This window comes from Pipistrellus hanaki (genome assembly GCF_964339955.1).
Source record: "Pipistrellus hanaki genome assembly, chromosome: 4".
Lineage (NCBI taxonomy): Eukaryota > Metazoa > Chordata > Mammalia > Chiroptera > Vespertilionidae > Pipistrellus > Pipistrellus hanaki.
Genome location: NC_140506.1, coordinates 71,942,325 through 71,958,902, shown reverse-complemented (window position 1 = coordinate 71,958,902; position 16,578 = coordinate 71,942,325). Strand labels below are relative to the sequence as shown.

General features: G+C 43.7%; 1 protein-coding gene across 17 annotated transcripts in view; it reads right to left on the bottom strand.

The window, feature by feature from the left end:
- Window positions 1-16,578, bottom strand: part of CUX1 (cut like homeobox 1) — a 351,459-nt gene that overhangs the window by 144,424 nt on the left and 190,457 nt on the right. For all 17 annotated transcript variants that reach the window (XM_084881495.1, XM_084881496.1, XM_084881501.1 and 14 more), the window contains one exon: window positions 11,769-11,847. In XM_084881495.1, the coding sequence (XP_084737621.1) occupies window positions 11,769-11,847 (79 nt within the window). The remainder of the gene's footprint in view (window positions 1-11,768; window positions 11,848-16,578) is intronic.

Below are 16,578 nucleotides of genomic sequence, written 5' to 3'. Positions count from 1 at the left end.
AGTAATCAAGAGCCTGTTGCTAAAAGACATGATGCACACATTTTCATAGGGTGAAACTACCCAAGGCTGGGCAAAGAACCACAACGAAGGCCTAAGTGAACAAGCCCAGAGTTCACAGAGATTTTTGAGTTGTAACCAGCCGTAGTGGAGAGATTTGTTGAACAGCAAGAAGGTCCACACCAAAACATATCTTTTGTAATTAAGTATTAAGTAACCCTAAAGTAAAGGCTACTCCAGATCCATCCCCTAAAAACTTAAAAATAAGCCTTAGAATGATCAAGCTGATCTGCAAAGTAATTTAACTGCTTGACAAAACAAATTTCAACACTCTTTAAAAAAAAAAAAATCCAGTTAACAATTACAATGTCCAATATCCAAACTTACTACACATGCAAAGAAGAAGGATAATCGGGTTGTGGGGGATGGACCAGTTAATAAAAACAAAACCAGAAATGACAAGAGATAATGGGAGTGGTTGACAAAAATGAAAACAGCTACTATAGCATACTTAAGGATTTAAAGAAAAATACAATAAGGAAAGAGAGTATAAAGAAGAGTCAAATGGGATTCTGGGGCTTAAAATATAGTATTTAAAATGAAAGAAGAAAAAAACAACAACAAAAAAAACCCCACACCTCCCTAGACTGGCTTAAACACAGCAAAAGAAAAATAGTGAATTCAAAGAGAGTCATAAAAACTGTCCGAACAGAGGCATAGAGAAGAAACTGGAGAAAAAAGTTACTAAAACCTCAGCAACCTGTGAAACAACTATATAATATACACGCCCCAGAAAAGTACTAGAAGTGTATATGGAGAAACCCTGGTGAAATTTCCAAATTTGGTAAAAGCTATAAATCTAAAAATCCAAGGAATTCAACAAAATCCAAGTAGATTAAGTACAAAGAATGCAGATAAGCAAAATTTAATTGCTGAAAACAAGAATAAAGTGAAATTATTAAAAGCCAGAAGAATCCTATATAATAAAAACATAATATGCAAATTAACCATCATGCCTTCACAAGATGGCTGCCTATGACCAGGCTGGCAGGGGGGATTAGTGAAGGATGGCCGAACAACTGAATAAAGCAGGCTGTGTGGGGTGACCAGGCCAGCAGGGGGGTTAGCGAGGGATGACCAAATGACTGAACAGCAGGCTGCATGGGGTGACTAGGCTGGAGGGGGGGTGGGGGGTGGGGGGGTTGACCAGGCCATTAGGAGAGGCAGTTGGGGACAACCAGGTTGGCCGAGGGGCCAGTTAGAGGCGACCAGGCAGGCAGGCAGGTGAGCGATTAGGAGCCAGTGGTCCGGGATTGTGAAAGGGATCAGGCCTAAATTGGCAGTCGGATATCTCCAAGTGGTCCTGGATTGGAGAGGGTACAGGCTGGGTTGAGGGGACCCCTCCTCCCCCATGCACAAATTTCATGCACCGGGCCTCTAATCGTTATATATGGGGGGGGGGGGGGTGGGAAGAAAGATTAACTGGAGACCTCCTGTCTGAGAGGAAAATGAAAACAAAAACTACCAACATACAATTTTATACTCAACAAAATATAGCCTCCCAATATGAGGACAAGGTAGAGATTTTTCTGTTTCAATTGAACAAAAGCTGGCAGAATGCATTGCCAGTGTACCTAATAGTACACTATAAGAAATTTTAAAGGAAATGATTTTAAAAGAGAATGCTGCTAGATGGAAACCTGGATCTACACAAAGGAATAAACAACACCCAAATAGTAAATATATGGGTATAATACTATTTTTCTCATTTTAAATTTCATTACAAGATAACTGACTATTTAAAAGCAAAAATAGTATAATGTATTGTAGTGTTAAAACATATTTAGAAGTTAAATAACAGTACACAAAGAACAGGAAGGAGAAAATAGAAATGTATTATAATATTCTCACATTGTATGTGAAGTAGTATTTTATTATTTGAAGGTATAATGTGATAAATTAAAGATGCTTAATGTAAACCTTAAAGTAACCACTGAGAAAATAAAATGAAGAGTTATAGCTAGTAAGACAAGTGGGGAAATAGAATAAGATAATAAAAATAGTCAAAATAAAGCAGAAAAAATAAAACAAAAAACAGGTAAGACAATTAGAAAACAAATAGGAAGATGGTAGATTTAAACCCATCTATATACACAATTATGTTAAATGTAAAAAATCAAACATTTTACTTAAAAGGCAGATTGTCAGATATAATTAAAAAACAAGACATGGCTGTGTAAAGCTTTAAAAAACATGAATTAAAAACTAACAGAACTGAAAGAAGAAAAAGTTCACAATAAAGATTCTAAAACTCTGTTCACTCTAATTAATAGTATAATTAGACTGACAAGCTAAATCGAAAATGTATATAGAAACTTAACTAGCCAAAACAAATTTGAAAAACAAGATAGAAGATAAAGGATTTGCATTACCTAATTTGAAGACTGATTATAAAGCTATAGTACTCTTAGTATGAGACTAATATAAGGATAGATATACAGGTCAATGAAATAAGAGTCCAGAAAAAAAATCTCACACATATACCATCCATTAATTTTTCAATGAAACTTGACCCTTACACTATACCATACATCAAAATTAACTCAGAATGCATCACAGGCCTAAAGGTAAAAGATAATACTAACAAAAGTCACTAAAAATGCCCTGCTCTGATATATGAGTAAAAGCAGTTTGCAGACCACTGACTTAGACCCATTTGGCTGCTCTGCAAAGGAGGGGTGAGTGAAGGTGGTGAGCCAAGAGGTAATGGCGGCTTGTATAGGTTGGCGGGAGATAATATGAGTGGTCGAATTTGGGGTATATTCTGGAGGCTGGGTCAACAGGACTTAACTGATAGACTGGCTATAAGGTGTAAGGGAAAGGAATTCAGGCTGACTCCTGCCATTTGTGAGCTAAGCCACTGCATGAATGGTGATGCCATTTACCTTCCTGGGAGGGCTTGTGGGGAACCTGTTCTCCTGTGGTCGTGTGGAGTTTGAGAGCCTAACAGATATCAGAAGTCATCTAGGGGGAGAATGTAAGTAGAGAAAACAAAAAGACTGAGATCCTGCAGAGGAAGAGAGGTTTCCATGAAAGTCGGGGAAGGAGGCGTATAACCAGGTGCAGTGGGCTCAGCAGGCAGATTGGCTCTCAGAGGACTTTCTATGATGGTGAGGTAAGTAGAAAGCTGGCCAGTGGCTGGAAGATGTCATCCTCGTCTGACCACAACAGAGATCAGAGTGAAGAGTCGGTCTGAAGTAGTACCAGTATGGTCAGTGGGCATAAGCTTGGGGCCAGTCTATGCTGTGTAGACTCTATGGAAACTAACTTACTGTGGTTCTCCAGGGACTTGGGCACGTTCTGTTTTGGATTCCCTGTCACTATCACACCCTGATAAGCCCCAATGTCTTGGTGGAGACAAGTCCTGAAGAAGGAAGAGGACACTGCTGACTTCATGAAGAACAAAGGCTGAAAATAGCAGGGCTTCCGATAAGGGGGGGTGACCAGGTGGGTCCGAGGTGTGTTGGGGAGGGGCGGCAGCATGGTGTGTTGGAGAAAGCCAGGCCAGTGATGAACTGCTTTTCCTTATGTTATGAGGAATGAGAAGAACAACCTCACACAACCTAAGGCCCTGCTTGAGCGAGGGGTCTGTAGGCAGTGGGGCTGTCCCCTGCCATCAGCCGGAGGGTGAATGTGCCCCTAGAGAGTGCCATCCCTGCGATGACATCACAGTGCAGCAGACGTTACTTTTTGCCAGGGCACTCTAGGCTAATGTAATCATACGATTACATAATTAACCCAGCTGTCTCATTAAGAAAATCAACTGGAATTCAGGGCATAATTAGTCATATAGCAATTAGCATGCTGATGAGCAACTGATGAAAAGCTGTCTAGATATCAAGTGTGCCAGGACCACCCCAGTTACGGCAAGGGGGGATAGAGGTGACACACTGCCCCACGCAAGTGAACCAAGGATTCCCCGTCTCTGCGTGTGAGCCCCCACACGACAGCTCAGTGTCGAGGGACAGAGGGAGAGCCCTGAAATGGGCAGGCAGACAAAAGCAGCGATAAGCAGTTCTGATACCCATCTTGTCACATGTGCCTTTCTTTATAATGTGTACTTACAGCTATTTCCTCAGCCTGCAGACATATGGTGTACAAAATGGAGAAGCTGATCAGGCCCCAAATTTGTTTTAACCTGTCCAAGGAGGGTGAGAAATTTGCCTCCTTGTCTGGGTTCCAGTGTCGGTAGAGCATAATGTCCATCCTCTGGCCCCCTGGCTGCTTCGGAGCAGCTCAGTCCTGCACCCAGGGAGGGGGCAGGAGGGCATCAGCAACCCACACCTTCGTTCGGAGGCTGCAGCCCTGCTACAGCCTCAGTCCCATTATGGTGCTGGTGGTTGATTCTTAGAATGAACATGTTTCGTCAAGGCAAACTGAGACTGTGTAAAGGGAATCCTGCCATCTGGGCACCTGAGGTTATAGAGTTCTCTGGAGGGGCCTGGGCATTGGCTCCTCTGCCAACACCAGGAGATGTAGAATACATGGACTGGACTAGCCTTACAGGATCCAGCTGGAGCAGCCATATTTCCACAGCCTTAAAAAATGCTACCAAGTGGTCCATTGATTAAAATCTTGGTAGAAGAAGCAAGGGGTATTTCTAACCAATCCTAAGAGTTAAAAAAAAAGATTTTAAATTTATTTTTTGAGAGAGAGAGAAGAAAAGGGAGAGGGAGGAAGGAGGGGAGAAAGAAGGGAAGGTAAAAGGGCGGGAGGGAGACATCAATGTCAGACTGAAACATTGACTGCTGCTTCCTGAAAGCTCTCTACCGGGAATCAAGTCCGAAACCTGGGCATATGAACCAACAAACTTTGGGTGCACAGGATGCCACCTAACCAGCTGAGTGTGCTGGTCAGGGCCCAATCCCAAGATTCTGACACTTTTTTCCAGGAGTCTTGCTATGGGATCCCTGAATGAGAGACAGACAGGGAAGAAGAAAGAAGAATGAAAAGAACAGTGCTTTCTAATTATAACCCATATTGTATTCTCATTTGAAACCAGGGTGGAGTACAAAAGCCTGGATTACTATTTTATCCTTATGAAGGAGCATTAAAAAGCAGTTCTCAAGAATGACGTTCCACTTGATTTCTGGATTCTCCAATGCTACACTAATAGGGATATTCACCAGGAGAGAAGAGTGTCCTAAATAGACACCAAAATGTGGTCCCAGGAGCGCCTCAGAGCAGGGGCATTTGTGAGTGGTTCTGAAAATGGAGTGTCCTACAAAATGGGCTCCCAACATGAACACCGCCTACCGTCGATCGCAGGCCAGTTACTCTACGGACATAAAGTGGGGGAATCAGTCATGAAACACTGAGTTCTAATAGTGTTGCATGCATGAGTCAATGAATATTTTATACCACTGGTAATGTGCTTCCTAAGATTTAAATCTTAAAATAAACTCTTCCAGGCACTGCCTTCATGTTTGAAGGGTTTGTGTCTGTAGGATGTAAACCACATCTTAGCAAGGAGTGAAAGATGATTCTCTTTATATGGGGGCGGGGGGCAGAAGAGGCACAGAGGCCAGGAGAACTTGCATGAACGCTGCAACCAAAGCAGAGTTCTGCAATACCAACGCACAGGCGGCAGCTCCACCAACTTTGTCTCCTTTTCTCCTTTCTGGGAACTTAAAAACAGACAAACAAAAATGATTACTGAGATGTTTCTGGAACAAATAACTTATAAAGATTACTAAATGTGGACAAATACTCAAATGACCTCTGCTTAAGTTATCTGCAATCCATTAATAAGGCCTATTCAGAAACTAAGATGGCAAGTTGAGTATTTTACTTATTTAAGCTCTTCCCTCGATTGTTGAAATAAACGCATGCTCATTGTAAAAAATCCGAAAAGTATCAAGAAGCAAGAGTAAGTCACCCACGCAAGGTTAATTTCTGGCAGATTATGCATGCCATCTTAACTATGCTCAGAGCACAGTAAAATTTCAGCTATGCAAGAGTCTTTAAGGAGGTCATTCCAGAATATTTCCAGCTATCTGAGAGGATCACATTTTAAGAGCAGAGATGTTTGTTCCTTATTTCGTTACAGTAAGGGATGGAAGCTGCTTTTTTAATCTGTTTAATTATGGAATAGTTTCTCAAAAGTACAGTACCCACATAGAAGCCGCCTGAGGGAGGGCTGGGCCAAGTTTCACCTCCATTTGTATCTTTAGTGCACATCCAGTGCCTGGCACACAATGACCTGCACACAAGTGCTGGCCCTGGGAATGCGTGAAAATGACTAATTAAACAACACACTTTGAATCCTTTCTTGCACCACTGTTGTTAACAGATAGTCACTGAACTCTGCTCTCACCCACAAATACAGATTCCACAGCAAGACCCTGGCCCCCTGGTTAGAGGAACTCCCCATCTGGGAGGGTAGGGGGAAGGGTGTGCTTCACCCAAGTGCCCTTATTAAGTCATGTTATTGGCAGATGGCTAGAATGCTTTACCGCATGACTAATTGTTAGCAAAGTAATAAGTATAAGAGGTGTATTAAAGTAAAAAAATTAAATATTTGCAAGTTTGAGCTATCCCTGCTGATCATATACATCTCTCTAAATAAAGGCCCAAGTGACCATTTTGACCGCTTAACTAATAGCTATGACATGCACTGACCACCAGGGGGCAAACGCTCAATACACAGGCATGGAATCTCAGCGGGAAGGGAGGAGGGTGGCAAGAGATTAATCAAAGATCTTATATGCAAAGATCTTATATGCACGCATTCGTGCACCAGTGGGGTCCCTCAGCCTGGCCGGTGGGGAACAAGCCGAAACAGGCAGTCTGACATCCCCCAAGAGGTCCCGGATTGCAAGAGTGCAGGCCAGGCTGAAGGAACTCACTGATGCACGAATCTGTGCACCAAGCCTCTAATTATGATCTAAAAATCCAGCCTGAGATAAAAGGACAGGTGAAGCCATATAGATTAAAGGCATAAAACTACAACTTATTTATGAATTCAAAACTTCCCTCTTTCTGCTATGATGCTGACAATAAAGTCAAAGAACACTTTCAATTAAAACAATTCTAATTTTCAATTATAATTAGAAGTGGGAGGCTAATTCTCTAAACCTTTTATTGATCTTCCTTTTAATTTTGAAAGACATGTAAACAAGTAAACCACATAAGTATTGTTACCCACAGACGGAGGAAATAACTGTGTTAACTGAGTTCTGTGTTAACTGAGTTCTGGGCTAAAGCTACCCTCGTCACTTTTCAACCATCCTCTCTACCTCCTACAGATAGCTGACACCCATCCATTTCTCTCCAACTTCACTCCTGCCACCTGAAACCTAGTGACCTCATCTCTCTCTTCCCACATCACCTTGGACTTCTTTCCAAATCTGTTGTCCAAATTGCAGTCAGGATGACTTTTTTATTATATACAATAGATATGATCATGTTATTGCTCTGCTTAAAACTAATTGATGGTTTGTCTGTTGAAGTCCAGAACCCTTCACACAATTTACAAGGCCTCTACCTGCCTTTGCAGCGGGGTGACCGCACTGGTGTATGCCCTTTACTCCGGTGTAACTTCTGACTACTGGCAGTGTCTTCGTTTGGACCATGTAGTGTCTGGCCACTCCTTACTGCCCTCTCCTCTTCCTATTCACAAGCTCACTGCTCCAGGGCACTGCTCACTGCCTTTGAGTCTGCCCAATCCTACCCATTCTACATTCTTATGCCCAATAGGCTCTGCCTTCCAAGCACTTACCACACCTAAAATTCAATAATTACTTGTGTAATTACTTTTTAATGCCCACATTCCCACCAGACTCTAAAGTCCATGAGAACAGGAAGTTATCTGATTGCTTTGCTCACTGCTCTAGTGCTGTAACTGAAGCAAGGGGATGGTGTCTAAGGTGCCGACTAAGAAGTTCCAGGGAACAAGGGTCAGAGCAGTGTGGAAGGAGAGTGTGCTTTGGCTGAAGTAGTAGAATATTTATAACAAAAAGCACCTTAAAATACTCTAAAATTAACTAGGGAATGCAGAGCAATCTGGTAGCAAATGAGAACACATACATCAGTTCTTAACTAGTTTAACTATTCAGAGGACTCATCAGGATGAGTGCGTATTTAAATGTTGATTAAGTGTCTTTAATAAGAAGGAGCATTTGAGAGGAAAAATAACTTTGGGATACTGACTGTGGACGATGAAGAAGAGGGAAGAGCTGAGTCACACCACTGAAGGAGAGGAGGCAGGTGGGAATGGGTGGGAGTGGAGGGAGATTCCATGCTTTGTGCTGAGTGTATAAAGCTTGGGATGCCATCAGGACAGCTACTGAACCAAACACAGCTTTTGGATGTCAGTGCCAGCCACAAAGACAAGGCCTCTGAAGTGCACATGCTGTTCTGATGAACCCCAAATGCTAAGTGTCATATAAATGTCTTTAGGCAGGTAAATCTTTATAGAGTGACATGAAGCAAAATGAGAGTTCAAAGAATTATTATACAGCCTCAAGTCAAGGAAAGATACATTCTGTTCTCTTGCCATTGAGGTCATTAGAATGCTCCAGCGTGCTCTCCCTCGGTGGAAAGTGTCAACTTCACAATTAAAGCCTGAGACCAAAAAAACCTCAGAAAACATTTGAAGAAATAATTTGATCCATTCATTCGTTTGACAAATATTTATGGAGTTTCTGCTACTTGGCAGGCACTGGGGTAGACACTAGAGAAATAATTAGGGACAAGACCACATTGCTCCAGTCACTCTGCCCAGCCAGAAAGGAAAACAGCTAAGACCCAAGTAGTTGTAACAGAGGGAACACAGGCTGTTGGGAGTGGGACATGTGTGTGTGAGAAGGGCACACCTGAGCCAAACCTGGAGGTCAGGAAGCAGTGTCTCAACAAGTTCACCTCGGGAGTGAGATGACTTGAGCTGAGAAGGGGCCTGGCTTGCCGGCCGTCTGGAGAATGGGCTAGAACAGGGGTCCTCAAACTTTTTAAAGTGGGGGCCAGATCACGGTCCCTCAGAGAGCTGGAGGGCCGGACTATATGAACTACTAATTCCTACTGTAACACCTCGGCTGCGCTCACTGCCCAAAAAACCTGGCGGGCCGGATCAGACTCCTCTGTGGGCCGCATGTGGCCCACGGGCCGTAGTTTGAAGACCCCTGGGCTAGAAGGAGGCAACCCTGCAAGCATGAAGCCTGGGGTCATAATACTGTAGACATGAGGGGGCCTGAACTGCAAGTGGAGGGCAGAAGTTGGGATGGAGAGAAGTGGATGGAGTCAAGAACATTCTGAAGGAAGAATGGCTGGGACTTGGTGACTCAGTGATTGGCATGTGCAGCTCCCCAAGAGAAGGAACTCAGTAAGGTTTCCTCTGGACACACTGGGTGGTTTTCGGGTACCAACAGCCACCCCAGGAGGCTGGGTATGTGTCCAGGAGGTTGCTGGGTATGCAAGCTGACATGCAAAAGGGAGAACAGGCCAGAGATAAAGCTTTTAGAGCTATTGATGTGACCTTTTGCCAATTCAGCTCCGGAGGACTCCAGTGTGGCCCTGGGTTGATGGACTCATTGTGTCCTTCAACATGCCACAACTGTGGTATGCCAGACCCTGCTTCAGAGGTCTGACATACCATAGAGGGAAAACACAGGCTTTCCTCATGGAGCTTTCCTTCGAGTAGGACCAGCAGATAAAAAACAAGAAAACTCACAAATAAATAAAATTTCTGGAAGAGGTGGCAAGTGGGGACTGGTTCAGCCAGGTTACTGTGCCAGTCTCCAAGGCCTGGGACTCTGGCTCTGCCTCTTCCTGGGGTGGTTGGTTGGCTCTTCCTGGCTCCTGGAGCTGGGCCACATGGCACAAACCTGAAATACCAGTCTCATCATTCCCAAGAGCTTCCTGTAGTTTTCTGAAATAGTGTGAGTTGATGTTTCTTGAAACGAGAAGACTTAATGCACCCCACCAATATTTCTGGGTTTGGCGGGACTGAAGCACAGACAGTTAAGGTATCTGACTCCCCACAACTGTGTGACTGTCAGTAAATGCAACGCTATTGACCAAGCCCTTCCTGTAAAGCTCAGCCGCAAGATTACTTCATCTGAGCAGCAGGACTTCAAAACACAGGTAGAGTGCTCCCAGCTCCACTCATGCTTCTCAAGGAAGTTGTGAGAACTGTCAGACCACAGCAGGTGTAAGAAAGAAATACCTGGATGTGGGTAAAAGTGATCTATGTGGCATGCAGATGGACTTGATTGACTTTTATTACAGAAAACATGGAACATTATTTGCTTCCATCGTCTTAAGTTGAAATTGCAGCCAAAGATGATAATTACAAAGAATATCACCAATGGGAAAAATGCTGATAGTATAGTGTTAAGTGAAAAAAGCAGAATGTAAATATGTGGCCAGAGTATAATAAAAATTCTATAAAAATAATATACGGACATGAAGAAGGTCCGCTCAGGTGGAGATCCTTGATGAAAAATATGTTCTCATTTTTTTCTATGAGAAATTAGGATGGAAAATAATGGCAGAAAAAAGAAACCTAACACTTTGTTAAAGTGGCTGCCCATCTGAGAAACTTCACTAAGGAAAAACCTAAGTAAAAGCTGGACTTTAAAAAAGGAGAGTGTAGGTTATTTAGAAAACAGCAGCAAAAGGCTCTGGTCCTTGGCAAAGATGAAACAAGCCAGACTCCTTTCAACTAAGTCATCAACATAAAACTTGTATTTGCATAAGATCATGCCAGTGGGACCACTGAGGTGCCAGTACCCGAGAAAAGGCCACACCATGGGCATCCAATGACCCGTTGGCTGTGAAGAAGCCTTTTCGTGAGCCTCAGCCAGTCTTCAGGGAACCCCCAGTTGGTTACAAACTCTTGCAGAAAGTAAAAAAGCCAGAATTTGGAACTAAGTGCTGGATAAGCTCCATTGACAGCAAAAGTTTATTTAGAACAAAGAAAACCATTCTCTACCATGAGGCTGTTCCTTTACACTCTTCCATTTCAAAGATGAGAAAACTGAGGTCCAGACAGGAAAAGGAATGTGACAAAGACCTTAGAACAAGGCTCTGGCAAGAGAATGTTGCCCAAAGTGCTTTCTGCTGCCCCTTGCTTGGGGTGACCTCTTTTAATCCCGGCTCCCAAATGGTACAGCAAAGCCCCCAGGAGACCTGAATTAAAATGCAATCTCAGATATAAAGGAGACCTGTAGCTGTTTTGCGTTGTTAAAGTAGTTCTAGTCATGTCAGTAATCCACATGCAGTACTTGGTTGTAGCTAATTGGGCTACCACTTGCCCTTGGCTATAAACTGTAAGTGAAAAATGTGACCAGAGGTTACTGGCTCCCTGGATGACCTGGGAGGAGAGTGAGGTATTTGAGGTACCCTATTAGGGCTATTCCTGAATGTGGAATCATCCAGCCCAGAAACACGAACATCCACGGTGTCTGCACAGCACTCCACAGGTTCTATTTCTTCTTGTAAATTGTGCAGCATTTTAAACTAAAGGTGGCCCCACTGATTTGACTTTCCGTATTTGCAAAAGTATTCACTAGAGGTTATGTGATGACTTTAACACAAGTGCATCTAATTTCCATACCTACCCAAAGTTTGGGTTTTGGAAAATTCCCAGAACTCATTGGTTTCTTGCCATTGATGGTGTATTTCTCTTAGGAAAGCTGAGAAGAATAAGCCCGAAACCCACCAACTCTCCAGACACAATGCCCACTGGGGGGGTTATCAGTGCATGGTCTTACCTGGAACATCAATCAATCTTTTGTAGACATTCAAGAAGGCTGCCTCAGCTTCTTTGCTTCGTTTACTCAGTGCATCAATCTGAAAGGGAATGGAAGAAAAACAAAGAGCTCAAAATTTGTCAAGAGGTAATTTAAAAATCATTACACATCTAGTAAATTCTCACAGCAAATGGAAGTTAGATTTCTCCATGTAGATGCCTGACAGCTGGGCCTGCAGTCTCTTAGAGGAAATGTCGGTAAGCATACCAAAGAAGACAGATCCATGGGTTCACCTCTGGAGGGTACACAAGTCAGGGGCAGCGCTCTGAGAGGAAGCCATTAGCAACACTGTCCCATCACCCAACTGACTGTGGGCTTTCCATAGAGAAAATGGCCCAGTGCCCTTCCTGGTCTCTTTCCTTCTTCTGCCAGTATTTACTAAGAGTTGACTGGACATTGTGCTGGAGGCAGGGCAGAAAGGGACAGCAAGTATATAAACAAGTAATGAAATCCCGACCGGAAAAGTGCTGGGTAAGCAGAGCCATGGGGCCACAAGAAAGGGACATCAAGTAGGAAAGTAGGTGGTGTTTGTGTGGTCCTCGGGAGCTGCCCACCCTGTCCCTTTAGGACATTCACATATGGAATCCAGGTTAAGAACCCATGATGGGGCTCTAATATGCCAGGGAATATGGGGGTCTGCTGAGGTGGGAACATGGACACATGGGGAGGACTGGTTGGTGGCAAGACTGGACAGGTGAGGGGGTCAGATAATGAAGCACCTTCGGAGCATGTGGAGGATCAACTTCATTGTCTGCTCAGGAAGGGACAGAAAGGAGGCAACCATTCAGAGGCTGCTGCCTTTGCCCAGATGAGTAACGTACAGGGCAGTTGGGGTGGGGATTGAAGGAGAGGAGGCCAATCAGAAAGATTAGGGTCCCACTGAGCTGATGTGAGGCACAGAGGAACCAGGCCAGTCAAGGATGAAGCCCAGGTTTCTAGCTAAGACAACAGATGAGTTTCTGTGATGGTGGCTAGGCCCAATTTGTCTCATGAATCTCACCCAGCTAAGCTTATTTCCCTCCAGTGTCAAGTCTATTCATCAAAGAAAGGTGAATCTGGAAATACCAAGTATGCTAGACACAGATCCAAAGAGCCTCTGACTGTGAGATGGATTCAGTATGCATTGTGCTCACATAACGCACTTGCTGAGACAACAGACCACTTTTTACACCTGAAGCATGCAAGACGCTACATGCACGAAGTTCATACTGGCTCAGGAAAAGGACACTAAATTATATATTCCTTCCGTCCCCTCATAGAATTATACTCTCTGTCTCCAATGTTATTAAAGAGGCAAAAGGATGTGGTTTAATTATAGGGTCTCTCACTTGAGACAAGCAACAATTTGTTGAAGGCTGAGAGAGATCACCTGATTAAGGATGGGAAGACCCTGAGGAGTGGGATGCAAGGCTGTGGGGGCCGGGTCTTAGGAAATCCAGTGCAGAACAAACCAGTGCGATGCGACATTTCCATTGCTAACAACTGTGCTCCAAATGTGCTATTTGAAGTCAGTTGTTTGGAACTTGGAAACATTTGCCCCCGTAAAATAAGATCATGATTTAGGTCAAGTTTTCAGAATAATCCATGAGGACTAGTTAAATAGGATTAGTTCCCTTTATTTTAAAAATAAAATGTTTCCCCTTTGATTAGCAATTCATGCTCATTGTGTAATTAGAAAAATACCCCAAATAAAGGGAAGAAAATTAAAATTGTAATCCTGCTATTCATTGGTAAAAGTCATCCCGTCTAGTGTGCAGTTCCGTTCGATTTTTTTTCTAATTAAAATATACATACAGTTGTATAAAATGTAGGGACAGAGAAAAACTATAGAGACAGAAGGTAGATTAGTGGATATTTCGGGCTGGGGGCAGGGAGGATGAGGGTTTGGAGTATGACAGCTAAGGGGTACAGGGTCTTTGTTTATTTTTTTGAGTAGTGAAATATTCCACAACTGCTTGTGATGATGGTTGCATAACTTCATGAATATAGTAAAAGTCAATGAACTGTAGACTTTAAATATGGAGTTATATCTCAATAAAGCTGTTAAAAATGTGTGTGTGTGTTTGAAATCAAACCATATGCAAACTTTCATATTGTGCTTTCTTTCACTAATGTATCATAAATCTTTTACAATATCTATTACAAATTTTGGAAAATGTCTTAAGGTACTATTTCAACTGTAGTTAACCACCATATACACACACAGGGCTGGGCAAAAGTAGGTTTACAGCTGTGAGTTATTGTAATAATCATGTCTTTTTCCACATGAACAACTGTAAACCTGCTTTTGCCCACTCTTGTAGACATTGTGAGTAATAACGGATGAGGAGCTGCCTCTCCAGGTGTCTGGAAGACACCAGTGTGCTGGGTCTTTCTCTCGCCTGAGAGCGTATGCCCATGGGGAGCACTGTCTGCCCAGAAAGCAGGGCAGATGCCCTGGCTGCTCTCTGAATCTCTCCACACAGAGGCCCTCACTACTCAGGGGTCTAACTGAGCATACCAAGGGTGGTTGCCCCTCTGTGGTGGACAAAAGATGGTATCTGGAAGGATCCTGAAACACTATCTTCAATTTTCTACTGTGTTGTTGATGGGACGCCAAGGAGGGTATTGGAAACTACAGCAAATTGGTAACTGTTATGGGTTGAGCTGTGCCTCCGCCCAATACCCATGAATGTAACCTTATTTGAAAAAAGGGTTATTAGCAGGTGGTCAAGTTTAAAATGAGGTCATTAGGGTGGGCCTTAATCCAATATGACTGTGTCTTTATGAAAAGGGGAAATTTAGACATGGAGACCATCACTCACACAGGGAAAACTCAATGTGAACAGGAAGGTAGAGATTGGGTGATGTGTACACAAGTCAGGGACCACCGAAGATCAGGCTTGAAACAGATCTCCCCCTCCCCCTCCCCCACAGTACTCAGAATGACCCAATCAGACCAACACCTTGATCTTAGGCTTCTGGTTTCCAGAACTGTGAGACATAAATGTCTGTTTTTAAGTCACTCACTTTGTGGTACCTTGTTACAGCAGCCCTAGCAAATTAATACAGGGGCCATGATTCTGAGCCCTCTTCCTGTTCCCTTTTCCACAAATGTAAGAAAATTCAAACCAATTCTGAGAGAACAAGGCTGGGCCAATGAATTTAATTAATTCATTAAGCAACTGGACTATGAGGTTTCTTGAGAGGTGACGAGTACCCTATGTGATTGAGGTTCTACTTGATGAGGTGCCTCCAGTCCCCTTATAAGATTTTCAAACCCAGAAATATTTGATTTTGGGAATTTCAATACGTTCTATGCTTGTTCACTCTTTTGACTCCTCCCCATGTCCAGGCCCAGGCCTTGGAGTTGGGTTTTGGTCTATCTCTGTCAGCTCCCTCTTCTCTGTGGTGGGATTTCCCTTGCTGTCATCTGGGATGCCTACTTCTGCGTGTTCATTTACTTGAATGCCCTTCACTTGCATCTCTGCCTGCTGAAGACCTATCCATGTTTTGAGGCCCAGTGTGAGCCCCACCTCTCCCAGAATGTGTGTGCCGGGCTTCTTCCTGCTGAAAGGGTTCTGAGTTTGGAGGGAAGAAGGTGGATTCTGGAGCCAGGCAGATCGGCTGCACCTGCCTCCAGGGTTGGCTGGTTAGATGAACTCATAGCTTGGACTGGGAAGTGACTCTGTCATGTGCAAGAGCTCTCCTCTGGTAAAGCCTGGGAAGCAGAGCCATGTCTGTCCCCTTATCAGTCTGTGGATTAGGTGGCAATGAAGTACCAACCTCATCTTTATGCCCTCCACCCTCTACTCCACCCTGCGCTAGGTGCTTGGGCCCATGTGTTGCCTGCCTTTGAGATGGTGAGCCAGGGCTCATTGTGACAGCCCCTCATATGACAGCCCCTCAAATGAGGGAAAGAGGTTTGGGGTGGGGTGTTTAAGGCACAGACAGTTAAAAGTAGGACCTGAAGTTAGACATTCTGGCTATTTAACGTGCAAAGACAGTCTCAGGTAGACTTTCTGCCTACCATTCCCCCTCCCTTAAAGCCACTTTGAAAAAGGGCAAGGACAGGTGTCAGGACTGGGACAGATCTGCAGAATCTCTGACTGCTCAGGCACTGGCCCTGGATAAAACCTGTTCTGCTCCGAGGATCAGCCTCTCCTCCTACCACACCTCACACTCCAGCCACACCCGGGTTACTCCCAGTTCCCTGAATACGTGAGCAATTTCCTCACAGCCTGAAAGGCGCCTCCTAGGAATGTTCTGATCCTTGAGGCTCAGCTGATCCATCTCTCTGCTGCCGCCACTCCCATCACCATATGGGATTGCTCCCAAACTGCAGATAATGCTCCCTTAGGAGATCCTAAATTCCTTGAAAGCCCAAACTATGCTTTTGCCTCAATGGCCTTACTTCCCAAAGATAGTACTTAGTGGATGTTCACTATATTTTTATGTGTGAATAAAAATTTATCTAAATTGGTCAACAAGTGAGCAAATGGTTAAGTTATCCAGTTTTAAATCTTTATGAAAATGCTTACTATGTAAAGAATCCTTTGTTCAGTAAGCATTTGTTTCATGTGCTGATATGACAACAGCCACTTGGCTGGAGCAGCACAAGGCACACACCTAGGGGGCAGGGGAGGAGTAGGGGAGGACTCTGTGTGGTGAGCTATGTCCTTACTCTAGCAAGATGCCCAGGGGTTTCTACTGCAAGTTTCCTGGATCCAACACTTACCCGTCCAGCAAAATCACATTATAATCCCGAGTTTGTTTTTACTATAACATCAAT